The following is an 18,837-nucleotide window of genomic DNA, read 5'->3' on the forward strand; positions in this document are numbered from 1 at the left end:
GGCCCCTGCTTAAGGAGCAGGTCAGGGCGTCCCGACCTTGGACACCTATGGGGGTACACTGCGGACACAGAGGGGTACTTAAGATCTGTCCCCTGCTCCCTTCTCTCCAGGTGAGCTCGTGGGTGACGTGGCTGGTCCTGACGGCCAGCTCCATGGAGGAGAAGAGGGAGGTGTTCTCCTACCTGGTGCACACCGCCCGCTGCTGCTGGAACATGGGCAACTACAACGCCGTCATGGAGTTCCTGGCCGGGCTGCGGTGAGGCGTCCTTTAGAGTACACATGTCTGTCCTGTTGGTGTCTGGCGTGGAGCCCCGGAGGACTGGCTGACGTCAGTGTTCTTAGCGAACGGGAATCTTTAAAACGTCAATAGGGACACATGCAAACATGTGCACACGCGTATATACAGAAACAAACACGGGCACAGATACACAAACAAACGAGCGGGCGCAAATGCATATAAATGCATGGATGTTATTATACATTTTACTGACATTATGTACTGACAAGGAAAACCTGCACACACACTGTTTATGTGTTTGATCTAATAATACATTTATCCTTATACGCTTATGTAAATATTCAAAGACGCTTGAATACAGCTTGAAAAGGTGTTTAATACATTTTGAATTGTGTGTGTGTGTGCGCCTGTGTGTGTGTGTGTGTGTGCGTGTGTGTGTGTGTTTGCATGCTGCAGCTCTCGCAAGGTTCTGAAGATGTGGCAGTTCATGGAGCAGGCGGACATTGAGACCATGCGGGGGCTGAAGGACGCCATGGCCCAGCATGAGTCCTCCGCAGAGTACAAGAAGCTGCTCACCAGGGCACTCAATATCCCAGGATGCAAGGTGGCTCTTACCCTGACCTCGACCCCAACCCTAACCAGCCATGATGTCGTTAATTTAAGAACTGGATAAGATATAATGCATGATCTCAGTGATCTGTCCAGTGCATCAAAGTCTCTGTTTTCATTGATGAGATAGCCTGTGTTTGTTGGTTTGTCTGTCGGTTTGTCTGTTTCCTTGTGTTTCCTTAGTTTGTTTGTTTGTCGAAAGAAACCCTGAGAACGTGACTACATACCTAGAGGCCATATTTCTCATGATCTTTAACTTCCTGTTCTCCTGTGTGCCTAGCCCTTTAACTAACTGTGTGTGTGTCTGTCTGTCTGTGTGTGTGTGTCTGTCTGTCTGTCTGTCTGTCTGTCTGTCTGTCTGTCTGTCTGTCTGTCTGTCTGTCTGTCTGTCTGTCTGTCTGTCTGTCTGTCTGTCTGTCTGTCTGTCTGTCTGTCTGTCTGTCTGTCTGTCTGTCTGTCTGTCTGTCTGTCTGTCTGTCTGTCTGTCTGTCTGTCTGTCTGTCTGTGTGTGTGTGTGTGTGTGTGTGTGTGTGTGTGTGTCTGTCAGGTGGTTCCGTTCTGCGGGGTCTTCCTGAAGGAGCTGAGCGACGCACTGGATGGGACCGCCAGCATCATCAGCCTCAAAGCCCCGCTGGAAAACACAGACTCAGACTCACTGGAGGTACACACACACACACACACACACACACACACACACACACACACACACACACACACACACACACACACACACACACACACACACAATGTGACTCAGGTGTCAGACGTCAGTGTTTGGTTGACTTTCTTCCTGTGCGTGTCAGTTTGTGTCCGACTACCACGGCCAGCAGCATTTCATGTCCCGCTCCGGTCCCGACGGGCTCCACGTCCCGGAGAAGGAGGCCACTGTCAGCAACATCCTGCAGATCATCCGGTAGGCTCCCCCCTCCCCCCTCACCCTCCCCCGTCACCCCCTCACCCTCCAACTCCTTCACCCCAGCAGCTCAGTGGAGAAACACTATAGAAGCTGAGATTCACTCTGTTTTCACCTGAAACCACCTGGGTAGTCGCATCTCCTCTCTCCCGCCCTTCTCTCTCTGTCACTCGCGCTCTCCCTCTCCTCTGCCTCTTCTCTCTCTCTGTCACTCTCTCGTCTCTTACTCAATTTGGTGGTTTCTGTGTATCCTCACCATGACACTCATGCCAAGATACATCGAAAAGAATTGTCATGTCCTCACACACTCCTAACCTACCTACCTAACACCCCACTGGAGACTATCCAGCCTTCTTACTGGTTTGTTCTCTGTGTGCCGCAGGTCCTGTAACCGTAGCCTGGAGGCAGATGATTCAGACGAAACGACCAGTCACAGCCCTTCCTCGGTGGCCCCGCCCCCAACCTCCCGGAACAACTCGTTCAGGGAGCGAAGCTACAATCCGTTAGTATTAACGTAATCTTCGGTGCTCACGTATTTGCTAACTTGGACTTTAGACTATTCAATTAGCAGGTCTTTATTACAGAGGGGTAGGGAGAGAGTCGATGTTATTGAGACTTTAGACTTGGGTGGAGACTATATATTAGCTACTCTATGATTTGTGTATGATTGGAATAGGACATGGATTGAGTTTTTTTTTATCACAAGCTTTCAATCAAACGAGGAAGACTGCAGCTTTGAGTGCCCCTGAAAGTCCACTTGATGCATGCATTAAAAAAAGGTTGCCTATTTCAACTTTTGACAGACGCAAGCAAGCACAGCTTACACAGTCCCTGCTTTCTTTCCGTCTTTGGATGTTCCGTAGAGAATACATTGGTTTGAGACGGAACCATATGCTCTGTCTGGCCTAGTCCTTTAGAACACTGCTGAACCAACATACAGTGGAGACGTAAGGACACATACTCACTTGTGTACACACACAGTCAAGTTTATTTGTGTAGCCATTTCCAGAATTATGCCTACAAAGTACTTGACATGCCCCATAAAGACACACACACACACACACACACACACACACCACACACACACACACACACACACACACACACACACACACACACACACACACACACACACGTTCAAACACATCTTCCATGTGATGCTTGGATTTGGTTTGACAATGGCTCAGAGAGCTACTCAGTGTGTTCATGAATGAGCATTTAGAGGTCATTGTGTAGTAAGATGTAAGATGGTTAAGGTTGAAGATCGCCAGCTTCCATTTTCAGCCAATTTTAGCGTTCATAACATATGACACATTTGATGTCTGGGGACCATGACTGCGTAACAATTTAAAATAGATAGATAGATGTTGCTGCTTTTTCTCTCTTTTTTCTTCTCCGAAGCATAACTACCCTACCCATACACCTTGGCAGTTGTACAGGTTCCCGCTAGTTCAGTATTATTCTTTACAGTCAATCTTCTACTTGACTTGAAGTACAATCATAAATTAAATATGGCTTAGGCTCTTCGCATCACATTGGCCAGGACTACCCAGCTCTACACTCTAAATATACTAAAACTTATCGTTCTTATGAATGCAACCGCTGTTCTATTAGTAGAACAACGTTCTAGAAGTTGTCGAGGTCACCTGATAGATACTCGTTTGACTTTTGATTTTATTTGATGGGCTCGTTCTAGAAAATACTTTTATCATGCGCATGATTCCTGGTTAGCTAGCACACCATATTTTATTAATCGTACATTTGTGCTCTTTTTTTTTTTATTGCAATTCCCGGCTGGATCCAATATGGATGCCAAGATAGCTGCCAGACATAATTTGACTCTGTGTTTTTTCCACCTGAATTTCCATGATCCTCGTTGTTCATGGCAGCACTGACGCCTGGTGTTCCTGTCTGTGGTGGATCTTTGCACGGCTCCCCCCAATTACCCTTCATAAGACACAACCTAATGGATTAATACAGGAATACATTCTCAGACTGTTATCCTGAGGAAGCGCAGGTTTAAATAAACAACCGGGAGGAACAACACATACCCTTCCTGGGCTTTCCTGCCGGGACAGGAAACATAGACAAACATAGTCCTGTTAGATCTCAACATGCGGCTGTCGGCCGACGGCGCCATTTTGGATCCACCTCATTTGTTGTGCTGAACATTTTAGCCGGTCGGTTGATTTAACCTTGATGAGGTGTCATCAACAAGGTAGTCTGAGGACACACAGGATCGAACCAAGAACCCTTTGGGTGAGCGTTGATCATCCTTTAACTTCCTCCTCCTCTCACATCCTGCTTTCTTCTCTTTCTCCTCCTCCTCCCCCTCCCTCCCTCCTCCTCCTCCTCCTCTCTCCTCCTCTTCCCCGTAGTTCCCGCTCTTCCAGGCTAGCCCCTGAAGCCAGTCGGGTCTTGTAAGTGGTCTGGAGACAACGCAGGAGATTAGCCCTTCATGAAAAGAATCTTGACTATGTTAACAATGAATGGTATTGAAGGCATGACTAACAAAGCAACGCAGTTCAAACAGTTACAAAAATAATGGGGGAAACAGAGGGAGCGCTCGATAAATCAAATGAACAGAAACAGATATTTACAAATACAACTGAAAGCTGTTTAAAGTGTAGGCTGTATCTATGTACTACAGAATGGTTCAGGGTGTCTCTAACCTATTCATGGGTTACCGCCGGGATCCCTGTACAGGAAGACGCTCCGGAATCCATTAACGGTCTGGCCCGGTGTTTCTGAATGACCTGTTTGAATGAGTGGATTAGCCCATTAACCCTGATGACGCTTGGATTGGACTGTCACTAAGAGAATGGCTGGAGGTGAAACATGGAGTGGATTGTATTCCAACACGGAATGTGTTTGACCCTAGATGAGGTGTTTTGTACTGGCCCTTGGGAAGAATGCATTGGTGATCTTCCGATGACTAGAATGGCCTTGGAGTTCTAACTCTTACATCGACCTCTCTTCCTTCCTTCCATCTCCGTCTCTCACACCCTCTCTCTTCCTTTGTCTTTCTCTCGGCATCTATCTCACCCCACATCTCTCTCTCTCTCTCTCTCTCTCTCTCTCTCTCTCTCTCTCTCTCTCTCTCTCTCTCTCTCTCTCTCTCTCTCTCTCTCTCTCTCTCTCTCTCTCTCTCTCTCTCTCTCTCTCTCTCTCTCTCTCTCTCTCTCTCTCTCTCTCTCCCTCCCTCCCTCCCTCCCTCCCTCTCTCCAGGTTCACAGTGGGGGATGTGTCTGATGCGGAGGCCGAGCCGTGCCTGGAGGCGGGGGGGAAGGAGGTGGAGTTCCAGGGAACCGAGGAGACCCACCCCGCCTTCGCCCACAACACAGAGATCATACCCTGGTAACACACACTTACACATACACACAGCATTTAAAAAGCACACATACAATTTACACTTACACTAACACACAACATTTCATTTACAGTTACACACACACAATTTAACCACACACATTTACACACACAAACACGCGTGCACACACACACACACACACACACACACACACACACACACACACACACACACACACACACACACACACTAACATACATGCCCACACCTCCTGCAGGTACGTGCTGTCCCTGCAGCCCGACACACATCAGTTCCTGCTGCAGGGCGCTACGGTCATCCACTACGACCAGGACAGCCACCTCAGCGCCCGCTGCCTCCTCACACTGCAGCCCGACAACACCACCCTCACCTGGGGTAAGGGCCGGAGGAAGGCCCCCTGAGAACCACACCGCACAGGCACCTTATTATGATCCTATTAAGGCCCAATCCCATTTCTACCACTTAACCCTTCCCCTTACCCCTTCCCCTTACCCCTCCCCCTTGTTTTGAAGGGGTAAGGGGTAGAAATGGGATTGGGCCTTAGGGAGCCCCTCCCCCTTCCCCTTACCTCATCAAAACAAGGGGGAGGGGGAAGGGGTAGAAATGGGATTGGGCCTAAGTCTACACTGAAGTTCTGATTGTGTATTTCCTTAATTATCCCATTCTACACGTTTGATAATTGACTGGTAAACCCGTCGTAAACATGTTAATCCAACGTCTGGCTGTCGTTCACCCCCGTGGCAGGGAAGCCTCGGTGCGGAGGACCCCCAGCGACGGAGCCTCCAGTCGGGCTCGGCCAAACCGTGTTTGCTGGTCTGGCCGAAGGCCTGCTGGATCTGGGGGTGGTCAAGGTACCCCTGGGACAAGACTTTAGTTGTTTAGTAGTGGAACATGTACATAATCATACATATATGTGTCATTTCTTTATTTAGTTGTTCACTTTTTAAAAACGTTGTGAATGCGTACCGCGAGTAAGGAGCTTTTATTGTGAAATGCCAGGCGGTGTTCCTGGGTCACCACGGGGCAGACGTCCACGCTGTGTGTCTTCAAAACAAACTGAGCCAAATGACGGCGGAAGACAACGCCCTGACGCTCCTCTACGGCCTCGGCACCACCGACAACAGGTGGGCCCCTCTACATGAGGCTTCAATTCCAAAGCCACTATTCAATGACGCTCGAAGCAGCTCCACGCATGAAACTCTACTTTTCTACTGCATTATTCATTTTATAACACACTATCATAAAATGTTTGTCGTCATCTTCACTGCCGTTGAAATGACAAAAAAGCGTATCGGTAACATAATCTTAATCGACTGTGACTCTGCCTCTGATAGGCTGCTTCACTTTGTGGCACCCAATCACACGGCCCAGGCGCTTCACAAGGGCCTATCAGAGCTGGTGAACGCCACCAGGAAGCTGAAGAGGTTCCCCGACCAAAGGCTGCAGTGGTTGAGGAGACAGTATGTCAGCCTGTATCAGGTGGGTCAAGGACGCAACTGTTAGATTATATATTATGGGTGATATCTGGAGTGATTTTTTGTCGTGATATAAGGGGAGATATTTGTGTGATATTTTGAATGATTGTTGGCCGATACTGGGATGATTGGTGTAATGTTTAGTGTGCCATTTGGAAGCTCTTTAGGCTGATATTTGGGCTGGTATTGGGATGATTTGTGGTGTAATATTGGGATGATACTCGTGATATCTGGAGGGCATTTGGGATGACATTTGACAGAATATCTGGCTGACGTGGGACCTTATAGGTGATATAAACGTGTTATGTGCCGTGCGTTGCGTCAGGAGGATGGGCGATACGAGGGCCCGTCGCTGGCCCAGGCCATCGAGCTGTTTGGGGGCCGGCGCTGGAACATGGGCGCCGGCGGGGCGGAGAAGGCGGGCGGCCAGAAGAACAACACGCTGGGAAACGAAAAGACCAAGAAGAAGAAGAAGGTCCTCGTCAGGGTCAGAAAAAACGATTTGTGCTTTTATTTTGAAGGATACGTCACTTTCTGTTTAGCATTGTCATTGATGTCCTTTAGCAGACGTTTGAATCGTCTTAGGGTGTTTTGGGATGGATGTCACTAAGGAGCAGATATCAGTTGGGGCATGTTACTCAAGCATGGTTGTGGATTTATTTTAACGTAGGGAAATCTTATATTCCTAATGTATGCCTTATCATTTTAATGTTCCAATGGTTAAATAACACCCACCCAGCCATCCCATCCTACCATTCCACAGTTCACCTCCTCTGCTGGTCAATGGTCAATTAAGATGACATTAATTACATCATTGTTTCTTATTACACTTGTCTTCCTCCTGCTGATGGTCTGTGTCAGACTGCAAGCTGTGTGAACCAAATCACTTCCCAATAATGCCGTGATGCTTGGCTCGTTACTGAAGTCGTTGACCGGTTGTACACAGGGAGACAGCGGGGATGTGACGGACGATGAGATGGTTTCCCGAAAGACCCGGAGCTGTAAGGAAGCACTGGGCCGGAACGGAATGGAGTTCAACGACAGCATGGACCAGGACGAGTCGGGTAGGAACTCCTCAGGGCTTTTTGACATGTACATGGAAGGGTGGGAGGGGCAAATAAAGTCACATGCAATGCTCCACTAACTAAATAAATTAAATAATATAGATATATATTATTATATTTTCTAGACATCACGTAGCTAGTGCAATGCTCGTCCAAACTTGGCCTTCGATATTGCGGCTTGCAGCTTTTTCGAGCGTCTCTCATCCAAACAACTTCACATTAGCACCACACTTCCTCGGGTCCTCGGCAGTACACCTGCCGGTGCAGTGCCCGTTCCGTGTCTGTTGTCAAAACGAACCCATTGTCAAAGCTTTCTCTAGAACTGCTCATTTGAACTACTTCTACCTCGATTCTGCACATCCTTCGGCAATAGACCCACCGAGTCCATCCAATGAACGATGGTTCAGGACAGACAGACAGACAGACAGACAGACAGACAGACAGACAGACAGACAGACAGACAGACAGACAGACAGACATGAGCTCCTCTCAATATAGTTATGTATTAGTTTAGTTATCACCCTTAACGTACCCAACTTTCCCAACTTTCCCTGTTGATGATAGACTTTTTGCATCCCAAAATTAAATTGAAAGTAAATAAGTGCATTTACATAAATTAATAAATTGAATATTTATGTTTGATCTTTTCCCCTCCACACAGAGGACAGCTTTCCTGGACCGTTCTCCCTGTCAGCCAATAGGAGCCCAGCGATGCTGGCCTCTTCCTCCTCCTCCTCCACCTCCTCCTCTTCCTCCTCCAGCATGGTCGGGGCGGTCCAGACCCGCCCCCAGGCCTCTCCCGTCCTATCAGGGGCCGCAAAGACACCGCCGCCTGGGTACGTGCCATCGGATCGCATCATACCTCTTTTTTCCTACTTACATTAATTGCTGTTGATTGTGAGTTGTTGTTGTTGTTGTTGTTGTTGTTTACTAGTGCGTGGAGCAGCCGGTCGTGGCACGGCAGGTGCAAAGGTTGCTTCAAAGGCTTCCAGAACCTGATGATCTCAGACAGCTCCATGAGCTTCATTGAGTTTGTGGAGCTCTTCAAGTCCTTCAGGTAGGAACCCCTAACCCTCAACTCGACCACTCCAAAGCCCCCTCTGAGCCTCGAGACTTGTGGACAGGGCTACGTCGGGTCGGATGGTGAAGAGTGTGTTTGGTGTTTTATGCTAGCATCCGCAGCAGGAAAGACCTGAAGGAGCTGTTCGATACGTTTGCTGTCCCCGTGAGCCGATCCAGCCCTGAGTCGGCGCCTCTCTACACCAACCTGCGCATCGACGACCTGGACATGGGACTCCAGCCGGACCTTGGTACCCATCCACCTGCTAACATGCCACATGCTAACATACCTCATACAAAGATATCTCATACTCACATGCCCCATGCTAACATACCTCATACAAAGATATTTCATACTCGCATGCCCCATTCTAACATACCTCATGCTATCACTCCAACATACCACATGCTAACATACCTCATGCAAAGATATCTCATGCTAACAGGCCCCATGCTAACATACCAAATGCTAGAGTGTCCCATGCTAACAAACATAATGATATTATGCTATGTGTCAGCATAGAACATGATAATGTTCTCTATGCTATCATTTATTACACAGCAATATACTGAATGTTAAAATACACTATTTTCTCTCTCTCTCTCTCTCTCTCTCTCTCTCTCTCTCTCTCTCTCTCTCTCTCTCTCTCTCTCTCTCTCTCTCTCTCTCTCTCTCTCTCTCTCTCTCTCTCTCTCTCTCTCTCTCTCTCTCAGACCTGTTGACCAGGAACGGGTCAGACCTGGGCCTCTTCATCCGAACGCAGCAGCAGATGACGGACAACCAGAAGCAGATCTCCGACGCCATCGCGGCGGCGAGCATCGTGTCCAACGGCACGGGCGTGGAGAACGCCTCGCTCGGGGTCCTGGGCATGGCCATTCCCCAGCTCAACGACTTCCTGGTCAACTGCCAGAGAGAGCACCTGAGCTATGACGACATCCTCAGCATCATACAGGTAGTGGAATAGAGCCCCAACAATGTACAGTTGTGAGTGGAGGTAGAGTTCTGAGTTTGACGCTGTGTTTTAAAGTCAGGCCGGGTCCAAGTTGGGATTAATTTCAAAGTGGAGGGAGAGTGCTACATGGAGGGGGTGGTAAGAGTGCTACTTGGAGGGGGTGATAGAATTCTGGGTGGAGGAAGTGTTCTACGTGGATAAAGAGATAGAGTTCTAAGTGGAGGTGGAGGTAGTTCTACATTGAGGTAGAGTTCTAAGTGGAGGTAGAGGTAGTTCTACATGGAGGTGGAGTTCTAAGTGGAGGTGGAGGTAGTTCTACATGGAGGTAGAGTTCTAAGTGGAGGTGGGGGTAGTTCTACATGGAGGTAGAGTTCTAAGTGGAGATGGAGGTAGTTCTACATGGAGGTAGAGTTCTAAGTGGAGATGGAGGTAGTTCTACATTGAGGTAGAGTTCTAAGTGGAGGTAGAGGTAGTTCTACATGGAGGTAGAGTTCTAAGTGGAGGTGGAGGTAGTTCTACATGGAGGTAGAGTTCTAAGTGGAGGTAGAGGTAGTTCTACATGGAGGTAGAGTTCTAAGTGGAGGTGGAGGTAGTTCTACATGGAGGTAGAGTTCTAAGTGGAGATGGAGGTAGTTCTATATGGAGGTAGAGTTCTAAGTGGAGGTAGAGTTCTAAGTGGAGACGCTGGTAGAGTTCTAAGAGAAAATTTAGGTAGAGTTCTAAGTTGAGGTCTAATTGTACCTCTAGATAAAATCGATCAATAATATGTAGGATTTGACTGCAATTCTAAGTGGACGTTGGGTTCTAAATGGTAGATTGTAGAGTTTGAGCACGATGGTGGGGGGAGCTATAAATGTTGTGGTAGAGTGGTAGAGAGAGTTTACTTCCAGTAAAGGATGTGGGTTGTTGCCGTTAATGGACGAATGGCTACCTTGAATAATAAACCGAAAGCTCTTGGGAGTGGGGTCGAAATAGTAGCTTGAGAGTGTTTGAGGTTTGTGAGGAGAACGGGGAGATAGGGTTAGATTCAGTCAGATTAATGATGATGATTACTTATTTAAACACTGCACAACTGACTTCAAATTCATGGAATGGGTGGATGGGCAGACTGACAGATGGAAAAATTAGCAGATAAGTGGGAATGCTTTGCCAAATTGACGAATCTAGAAGAGTAAACGAGGAACAGAATCAGACTGATAAAGAGACTTGCACTGCGACAGAGAGAGGAGACAGAGGAACTAGAGATGATTAGCAGAGAGAGACAGAGAGAGAGAGAGAGAGAGGACAGTGAAAGAGTGTGAGGGGGATTGATGACAGATTGATGGAGGTTCAGAGGAAAGGAAGTAAGGAAGCTGTAAACAGGAAATGACAGAGTGGGTCGATGACTTTAATGAGCTTTAATTAATTTTGTCTGCTTCAGAAATTTGAGCCGTCGTCGAGCATGCGACAGATGGGCTGGATGTCATTTGAAGGCTTTGCCAGGTTGGTAGTGTTAGCATTCATATTACAGTAAAACAACTGTACTTCTGTTAGGTATACCACTCAATTTAAAATGTTAACAACAATTTAGATGTTTCAAATAATAAAAGGCGAGAAGCTATTGACAATTGAGTCAATTTTTTAAATTTAATTATTTAAATAAATTAAATTGTCAGACATTTTTACTCATTTTTTTTATAATTCAATTATACTTCATTCAATGTAGTTTACAGATAAAACATACTTCATAGATTTTATTATAGTAATATTCTTTATGTTTTTTACTTTTAATCCGGTTATTTAATTTCATATTCTCTGTGCCTTTTTTTCTTTGCATTCATTTGCTTGGCCCTCCCTCCCTCCCTCCCTCCCTCCCTCCCTCCCTCCCTCCCTCCCTCCCTCCCTCCCTCCCTCCCCCCCCCCCCCCCTGTCCTCCAGGTATCTGATGGACAAGGAGAACTGTGCGTCGCGTCACGAGGAGTCTCAGGTGGACCCGGCGGAGCTGCAGCACCCCCTCTCCTACTACTACATCGAGTCGTCCCACAACACCTACCTGACCGGACACCAGCTCAAAGGGGAGTCCTCCGTGGAGCTGTACAGCCAGGTGAGGGGGCTGGAGGAGGGACGCATGGACAGAGGGACGCATGGACGGATGGACGGATGAACAGATGGACGGATGATGAATTGTGGATGAATGAATGATGGATGGATGGATGGATGGGTGGAGGATAAATGGACCGATGGATGGATGGATGGATTATGGACCGATGGATGGATGAATGATGGATGGATTGGTGGCTGGTGGATGAATGATGAAGAACCAGATGGATCGGCGGACAGGCAGACAGACAGGAGGGCATGCAGACTTGTGTCATCATCATCGTTCTCAGTGGCTGATACATTAGATTTCAAATGGGAGGTGTTCGCTCTGCTCCTCCATCTCTTTGAAGAAAGCCCGATGGATTCACAAAGAAATGCAGTTCTACTCAAAACTCCTCTTTTGATATTAAACCCAATGTTTGTCCTCTCCTCTCGGTTGCCGTGGTGATGCAGGTCCTTCTGCAGGGGTGCAGGAGCGTGGAGCTGGACTGCTGGGACGGAGACGACGGCATGCCGGTCATCTACCACGGACACACCCTCACCACCAAGATACCCTTTAAGGTTGATGAACACACACACACACACGCACACGCACACACACACACACACACCACACACACACACACACACACACACACACACACAGGTCTTGCCCCCCCACCTAGAGAAAATCAGTCATCCGAACAGCTAAGTGGAGTTGTTAAGTCTGAGTCAGAAATTTAGGATAACAGATGTAAAAGAAGTAGAAGAAGGAAAGAATATCATGGCTACTCCCCCAACATACTAACGATAAAGGACGACCACAAGTTGATATTTTTAGCTTGCGCGCCATGCATGCTGGCCACAGATTTCTCTAACTTAGCCAGATCTATAACTGTGTTCACCCAGTGTTGATAAGATAGATCATGAGGTGCTTTCCATCTCTGTGCTATAAGCTTTTTGGCAGCAGTAAGGCCTACCAGAAACCAGCGTTGGTGCATCAAAGAAAGTTCCAAACCAGTGAAATCATTCAGCAATAGGACAGTTGGGGAGCAGGGGATGGTACGCTCAAGCATTATAGACATTCTGTTGGACACCATACTCCAAAAGTCTCTCACACCAGGGGAATCCCAGACCATGTGAACAAAGGTTCCTGTGGTTTCTAAAGAGCATAGCTGACAGTTGGGAGATGGATTTAATTTCATCAAAAATCAAATTTATGCGGAGTGCAGTAGAGTCTGTGTGCAAAGTTATAATGAATCATCTGATGGTTGGGATTATGAGATGCTAGGTCAATCTTTGACCAGACAAAGGACCAATTGATTGTGGAAGGTGCCATTGAGAGATCATGGCTCCAGCGACTATCCAACTGCAGAGTTTTTTCTGCGCGTTTAGAAAGGAACGTGTAAAGGGCGGACACCAAGCCTTGAGTAGAAAGATTTCCACATATTTTATGGATTGGATGAGGTTCCAAGTTTTCCCCCCAGGGGACTCTGTGTGCCCGTAAGGCACTGCGGAGTTGTAGGTAGAGTGCTTGTTTTGTTGGCAATTTATTTGTGTTTCCAGCAATGTCCACATTCGGTTTAAATTCAGTTCATCCAGTATTATATTTAAACAATCAATCACGCCAGGCTGTGGTATGTGCTCATTATACCACTGTTAAGGGGCGTTGTCCGGCCCCGACGCGCAACGGAGGGCCGGCGACCCCCTTCACAGTGGTATAATGAGCACATGCCACTGACTGAAGTGATCTATTGCTTTTATACAACGGTTACTGTTATGGCGAAACGAAAGTCGTAGACACACTACATTTAAAAAGAAACCAAGAAAGTCAAAATGGCCGTTTTATCAAAGAATACAAAAAAGTAGTCCCTCCTGGCTGCCGCTATGCATCGACGGTCGCTATGCAACACACTTTAGCGTCCCTCCGAGAGAAGGCTCCGATAGAGCGGTTCGCCGGCAATTTATCCTATGGAGCAGTTCACTCGCCGTGTGCCTAAGCTTTCGTTAGTCTCTCCATCGCCTTGCTCACTCCCGGAGTAACAACATTTACACCCTCTCCATCATCCAACATATGTTTTACTTTGTAACTGTTTCTACTTCCAGGCGCGGAGTGATATGCAAACTTTCACAAAATGATCGGGCGTCATAGCAGTTATGTATACGCTCATTATACAACAGTTGGGAACCAATCAGATCGCTGGATTTAGGCCCCCCGTTGTATAAACAGTCTATGTACATTACACACTGGAGCCCCACTGGTCAACCGGTATATGATCTTCTTTTTTACTGCTGTCGAGCTAGTGGGATTCACTTCTAAGCAGTGATTTTTATCCACTGGGAACATTTTGAAACGTGAGACTTCTCCAGTTTAATTGTGTTTATTTCTATTTCATTAAATAATAAAGTCGATAATACATTAACACATCCGTGAATACGATTTCTGCATGAGTTTGCCTACTTTACAAAGTATTATTTTAAAGTGCTGATTAAGAGACCCCTAGCGGCAAAAATGGCATATTATACACTTTATGAGTGTCAAATAAAACACAGCCTTCATCTATAAATCTTAAACCCTGTCCTGTTCCTTCCCGTGATTCCAAAGGACGTGGTGGAGGCGGTAAACCGCTCAGCATTCGTTAACTCCGACATGCCCGTCATCCTGTCCATAGAGAACCACTGCTCCCTGCCCCAGCAACGCAAGATGGCCGACATCTTCAAGGTAGGACGCACAACCATGGAACCCGGGATGACATCAATAATGAACAAAATGGCCCCAATAGGTCTCAAACTGTTTTAACTCGGGAAAAGCATTTTATCATCAATTCTTATCTGTTATGATTTGGGATTCATTGCAATCTAATAATTTCCTAGATTTCCTTTCAAGATGGGCTACTTATAAAGTGGTTTGATAAGAGTCGGGGAGGAATGTCTTTTTTATGGTTATTTGTGGTCCTCTGTAGAAGCAGGTCTGTTTATTTGGTGTTTTGATAAAGGAGCTTGAGGCTTCCTCCCAGGAGGGGGTCCCGCGGAGGATTCAGACAACAATCTGTTGTCAGAATCTCTCTCTTTCCTCTCGTCTCTCTCCTCTCACTCCTCCTCTCTCCTCTCACTCCTCTCTTCTCCTCTCTCTTCTCCTTTTCCTCTCAGCCTTTCTCTTCTCCCTCCTCCCTCTCCTATCTTCCCTCCCCCTCTTAACGCTGACCTCCCTCCCTCTCTCCCTCCCTCCCTCCTCTTCATCCTCCCCTCATTAAAGGGCAATGCGAGTGATTAAACCATCGTAGTAAACCATCTTAGCTAAAACGTCTGCTAACGAACAATCATTAGTAAAAATATCTTCCGTGTGCCGACTCTGCTGAAAAACATTTAACGTGAGTGTGCCCTCGACCACCAATGTAAGCGACAGCATTATAGCATTTTTTTATCATGGAAATCAATGCGCAAAGAGTTTGTGAGTGTTTGGGAACGAAAACAAGACGGTGAATCACCATACAAGTGCTTTACAAAGTGTCTCATCACAAAGAGCAAAGCACTGCTGCTCTCATCAGCATTAGTGGCAGGCACACTCACGTTAAACGCTCAGAGGGGTCCTCTAACCTTGTTAAATCATTCAGCTCATTCCAGCCTCGTGAGACCATCCTCTCCAGATCACATTTCAGTCGCTCTCTGAAGATCGGTCTGGCCTCGCTCCTGTTCTAACCCACATTCAGAATTAAATTGCGGACGGACCAATCTGTGCTAGTGGGAGTTTTAGTTCATAAGGAAAAGAAAGGGCAGGGAAAAGTATGGAGATCGACGGAGAAATCCAAACCGTTGATCTGAAGTAGTGAATAACGAAGTTAGAAGAGGAATAGAAACACTTTTCTGAGCGAGGAGTTTTCTGCCTCGCCGGCGCCCGCTCCTGACCCGTTGACCCTCCTCTCCCAGGCGGTGTTTGGCGAGCGTCTGGTGATGCGTTTCCTGCTTGAGAGCGACTTCAGCGACGACCCCCTCCTGCCCTCCCCCCTCCAGCTGAGGGGGAAGATACTCCTCAAGAACAAGAAGCTCAAAGCCCACCAAGCGCCTGTAGACATCCTCAAACAGAAGGTCAACACACTCACTCACACATATTACAAGATGCTCACAAGCAGAATAACTTGTCAGTTGTAAGTAATGCAATGCAAACACTCTCTCTCTCTCTCTCTCTCTCTCTCTCTCTCTCTCTCTCTCTCTCTCTCTCTCTCTCTCTCTCCGTTCACAGGCTCACCAGCTCGCCCACATGCAGGCCCAGGCTAGCAACGGGGGGTCGCCGGGGGTGGGCTCCACAGGCAACAACACCAATGAGGAAGAGGAGGAGGAAGAGGACGAGTACGACTATGACTACGAATCTCTCTCAGACGGTAAGGAGAAACACGCTTCTTTCATCACCCACATCCGTGAATCAACCAGTCTAATATGAAGAGGCCAGGCACACCTACTCTTTTTTTTAATGTTTCTTTTTGCCCAAATTGTTGGTTAACTGAAGTGCAACCCAATATGTACCATGAGAAACTGGGTCAAGGCTGCCTTGGTTGGTGTAGGTACCTCCACATGCCACAGTTACATTTTACAGTACTGATTTAGTACTCTTTAAAGTACTCTTTAAAGTCAGGCAGCCGGCCCTTCCATAGGTACACCATTATTTGCAGGAGAGCCCTATCACAATGACTGTATATGGCTTTTTTCTTAAATGCATCACACCAACATCCCTACACAGACTGGGTCCGACTAGTTCAAACTGGTTGATACCGGCAGAAGGCTCTCCCTGGGTTTCTTAAGGAGTTTCCCGTTGCAATATTTCCCGTTATTTCCTTGATCCCTTCATACTTTGCATTCTTTTCACTCCCTTCGTTTTCTTATCCTTTGTTTTGGTGCATCTCTCCTGTGTAGCCGATGTCCTCATGGCCTCTACCGCCTCCTATAGCCTGGAAGGTAATTAAATGGTGTTGTGAACCATGGCTCCCCACTCTCATGCGTATCCATGGTGATCCGATACGCTGAAGTGAACCATATTCACGTTTCATATCATTTTTCCCCTGAAACGATCCCTGTTGTTGTTTTGAATCTGTTACACGTTTATGCTGTAACTAATATTCAGCAACCTACCTAAATACTTCATATTGACGTAACCTGAGAGCTGCTATGGATGGTATAATATTTCTTGTGCCCGTTTTGTCGAGATGACGGGTGCCTCTTTAACACGTCATAACCATAAGGTTACGACATGATAATGCCTTAATTATGCCAGGATCACGACAAAACCAAAGAGTTATAGTTTCTATACCACCCAAGACAGCTCTCAGCTTCTGTAAATATTTGCCATCTGAACATACAGTTAACAAATATCTAGCGAGCCATATTTGTACGCTTTGCTCATAGATACCTCCTCATCATCGTATCAGAATCATGCTATCAATCTATAACCATGGCGATGGGCATTTGCGCTTTCCCATTGAGCTTCCTTTGACAAAGCTTCATGGTTTATGCATGTCCGTTGCTCTTACCTGCAACGTCTGTGCACGCCGTCGCCCTACCATGCTCATGTCTGCCAATCATGGTGTGTGTGTGTGTGTGTGTGTGTGTGTGTGTGTGTGTGTTTGTGTGCAGGGCTCAACGTTAAGTTAGTGCACCACATGTCCTGCAGGGCAAGTGGCAGTCCATTTTTACCCGTCCCCCAAACAATTAATTAACCAACCATATTATCAAACATATACCAACCATATTATCAAACATATACCAACCATATTATCAAACATATACCAACCACATTATCAAGAAGCGTAATTCCGCTGCCATCAGTGCTGTGTCACTGCGGCTGATCAGGCTGAATTGTGTGTGTGCGTGTGCTTGTACGTGTGTGTAGGTGCGCGCCCGCGTGCGCGTGTGTCAGAAGATGGTGGGGAGATCTTGTTCACGGATTAGTATTCTCGATAGACGCACAAACCAACTGCTTTGACTGGCTATAAGTAAACAACCAACTGAAGAATGGAATCATACTCCGAACTTCGTATATCGTGTTTTGAGAAGGCAAATGGCCGCAGCCAAGTAATGATGGATGATTCGGAATTGATGTTATAAACTGCTAATTAATTCGGTATTTCGATGCTTAAGTTTGGTAAGGGGGTTGGCCGTCTGGGATCGTTGTGTCATGTCATGCTATCGTTGTTGTTGTTTCTCCTGTCCCATCGGGCACTTCATAACAATTATCTGGCTGCCCGATATTTACCTTAAACTGTCTTTGGCAGCCTTTAATGTCGATGTTTTTGTTGAAACAATGTTGAAAACCTATTCAAGAGGATCATGTGTTTCAGTTTGGGCATTATTTAGTATAAATTAAAGGTAATTCAGGATCAGTGAACACAAAGAGAGACCCTTAGGGGGCAGGTAGGGGTTAGGCAGTACGGAGGCAGGTCATTAAGGATCAGGTAGGGGTTAAACAGTACAGAGACAAGTCATTAAGGAGCTGGTTGTGGTAAGACAACATCAACTTGCTAAAGGATGCTTATAGGGAGACTGGGAAAAGCCCTTTCCGAGTCCATTCAAGGAACTTGGGCTGGGGCCCGAAACTCAGACTAATGAATAAATCCAACTAATTAGGCCATTACTGTCAACGCTGTCGCAACTCAAATCCATGTGGCATCATTATATAGCTGTTGGCCGTGTTGAGATGTCTACGCCAGTACAAGCTTGTCAAAGATTGGCATGTAAATGAGACGGGTCTTCAAGAGTAGACAGATGTTTTCTAAAGAAATAGACTCTCTCCCTAAAAAACAAACATAGCACACACGCAACCGACCACACCCACCCACACAGAAAAACAAGCACGCAGGGATGTATGTCAGCGTAAACAGCCCTGGCAATCTGTGTGTGTGTGTGTGTGTGTGTGTGTTGTGTGTGTGTGTGTGTGTGTTGTGTGTTGTGTGTGTGTGTGTGTGTGTGTGTGTGTGTGTGTGTGTGTGTGTGTGTGTGTGAAACATAGCTAGAGCTAGGGCTTCATATGGAAACCAAAACAGAGCCATCTGGTTTCTCAGGCCCCTGCTCTGCCCCGGCACGACACATCCACGCCGTGGAAAGCCCCCCCCCCCCCCCCCCCCCCCCCCC

At 46.9% G+C, this 18,837-nt stretch overlaps 1 protein-coding gene across 9 annotated transcripts in view; it reads left to right on the plus strand.

Moving 5' to 3' along the window:
- Positions 1–18,837, plus strand: part of plce1 (phospholipase C, epsilon 1) — an 86,173-nt gene that overhangs the window by 51,077 nt on the left and 16,259 nt on the right. For 6 of the 9 annotated variants that reach the window (XR_003973825.1, XM_030339913.1, XM_030339907.1 and 3 more), the window contains 24 exons: positions 111–256; positions 695–842; positions 1,395–1,508; positions 1,651–1,760; positions 2,143–2,262; positions 4,139–4,180; positions 4,989–5,117; positions 5,348–5,484; positions 5,854–5,960; positions 6,109–6,233; positions 6,444–6,588; positions 6,910–7,071; positions 7,531–7,648; positions 8,310–8,484; positions 8,583–8,705; positions 8,822–8,958; positions 9,422–9,660; positions 11,081–11,142; positions 11,578–11,743; positions 12,193–12,300; positions 14,324–14,440; positions 15,646–15,804; positions 15,959–16,097; positions 16,627–16,668. Coding sequence is in view for 8 of the 9 variants with exons in the window: in XM_030339913.1 (XP_030195773.1) it covers positions 111–256; positions 695–842; positions 1,395–1,508; positions 1,651–1,760; positions 2,143–2,262; positions 4,139–4,180; positions 4,989–5,117; positions 5,348–5,484; positions 5,854–5,960; positions 6,109–6,233; positions 6,444–6,588; positions 6,910–7,071; positions 7,531–7,648; positions 8,310–8,484; positions 8,583–8,705; positions 8,822–8,958; positions 9,422–9,660; positions 11,081–11,142; positions 11,578–11,743; positions 12,193–12,300; positions 14,324–14,440; positions 15,646–15,804; positions 15,959–16,097; positions 16,627–16,668 (3,070 nt within the window). In the remaining variant the exon portion in view is untranslated. The remainder of the gene's footprint in view (positions 1–110; positions 257–694; positions 843–1,394; positions 1,509–1,650; positions 1,761–2,142; positions 2,263–4,138; positions 4,181–4,988; positions 5,118–5,347; positions 5,485–5,853; positions 5,961–6,108; positions 6,234–6,443; positions 6,589–6,909; positions 7,072–7,530; positions 7,649–8,309; positions 8,485–8,582; positions 8,706–8,821; positions 8,959–9,421; positions 9,661–11,080; positions 11,143–11,577; positions 11,744–12,192; positions 12,301–14,323; positions 14,441–15,645; positions 15,805–15,958; positions 16,098–16,626; positions 16,669–18,837) is intronic. The other 3 variants (XM_030339911.1, XM_030339910.1, XM_030339912.1) reach the window with 3 other exon arrangements.

Source organism: Gadus morhua, chromosome 18 (assembly GCF_902167405.1).
Source record: "Gadus morhua chromosome 18, gadMor3.0, whole genome shotgun sequence".
In the NCBI taxonomy this organism is placed as follows: Eukaryota; Metazoa; Chordata; class Actinopteri; order Gadiformes; family Gadidae; genus Gadus; species Gadus morhua.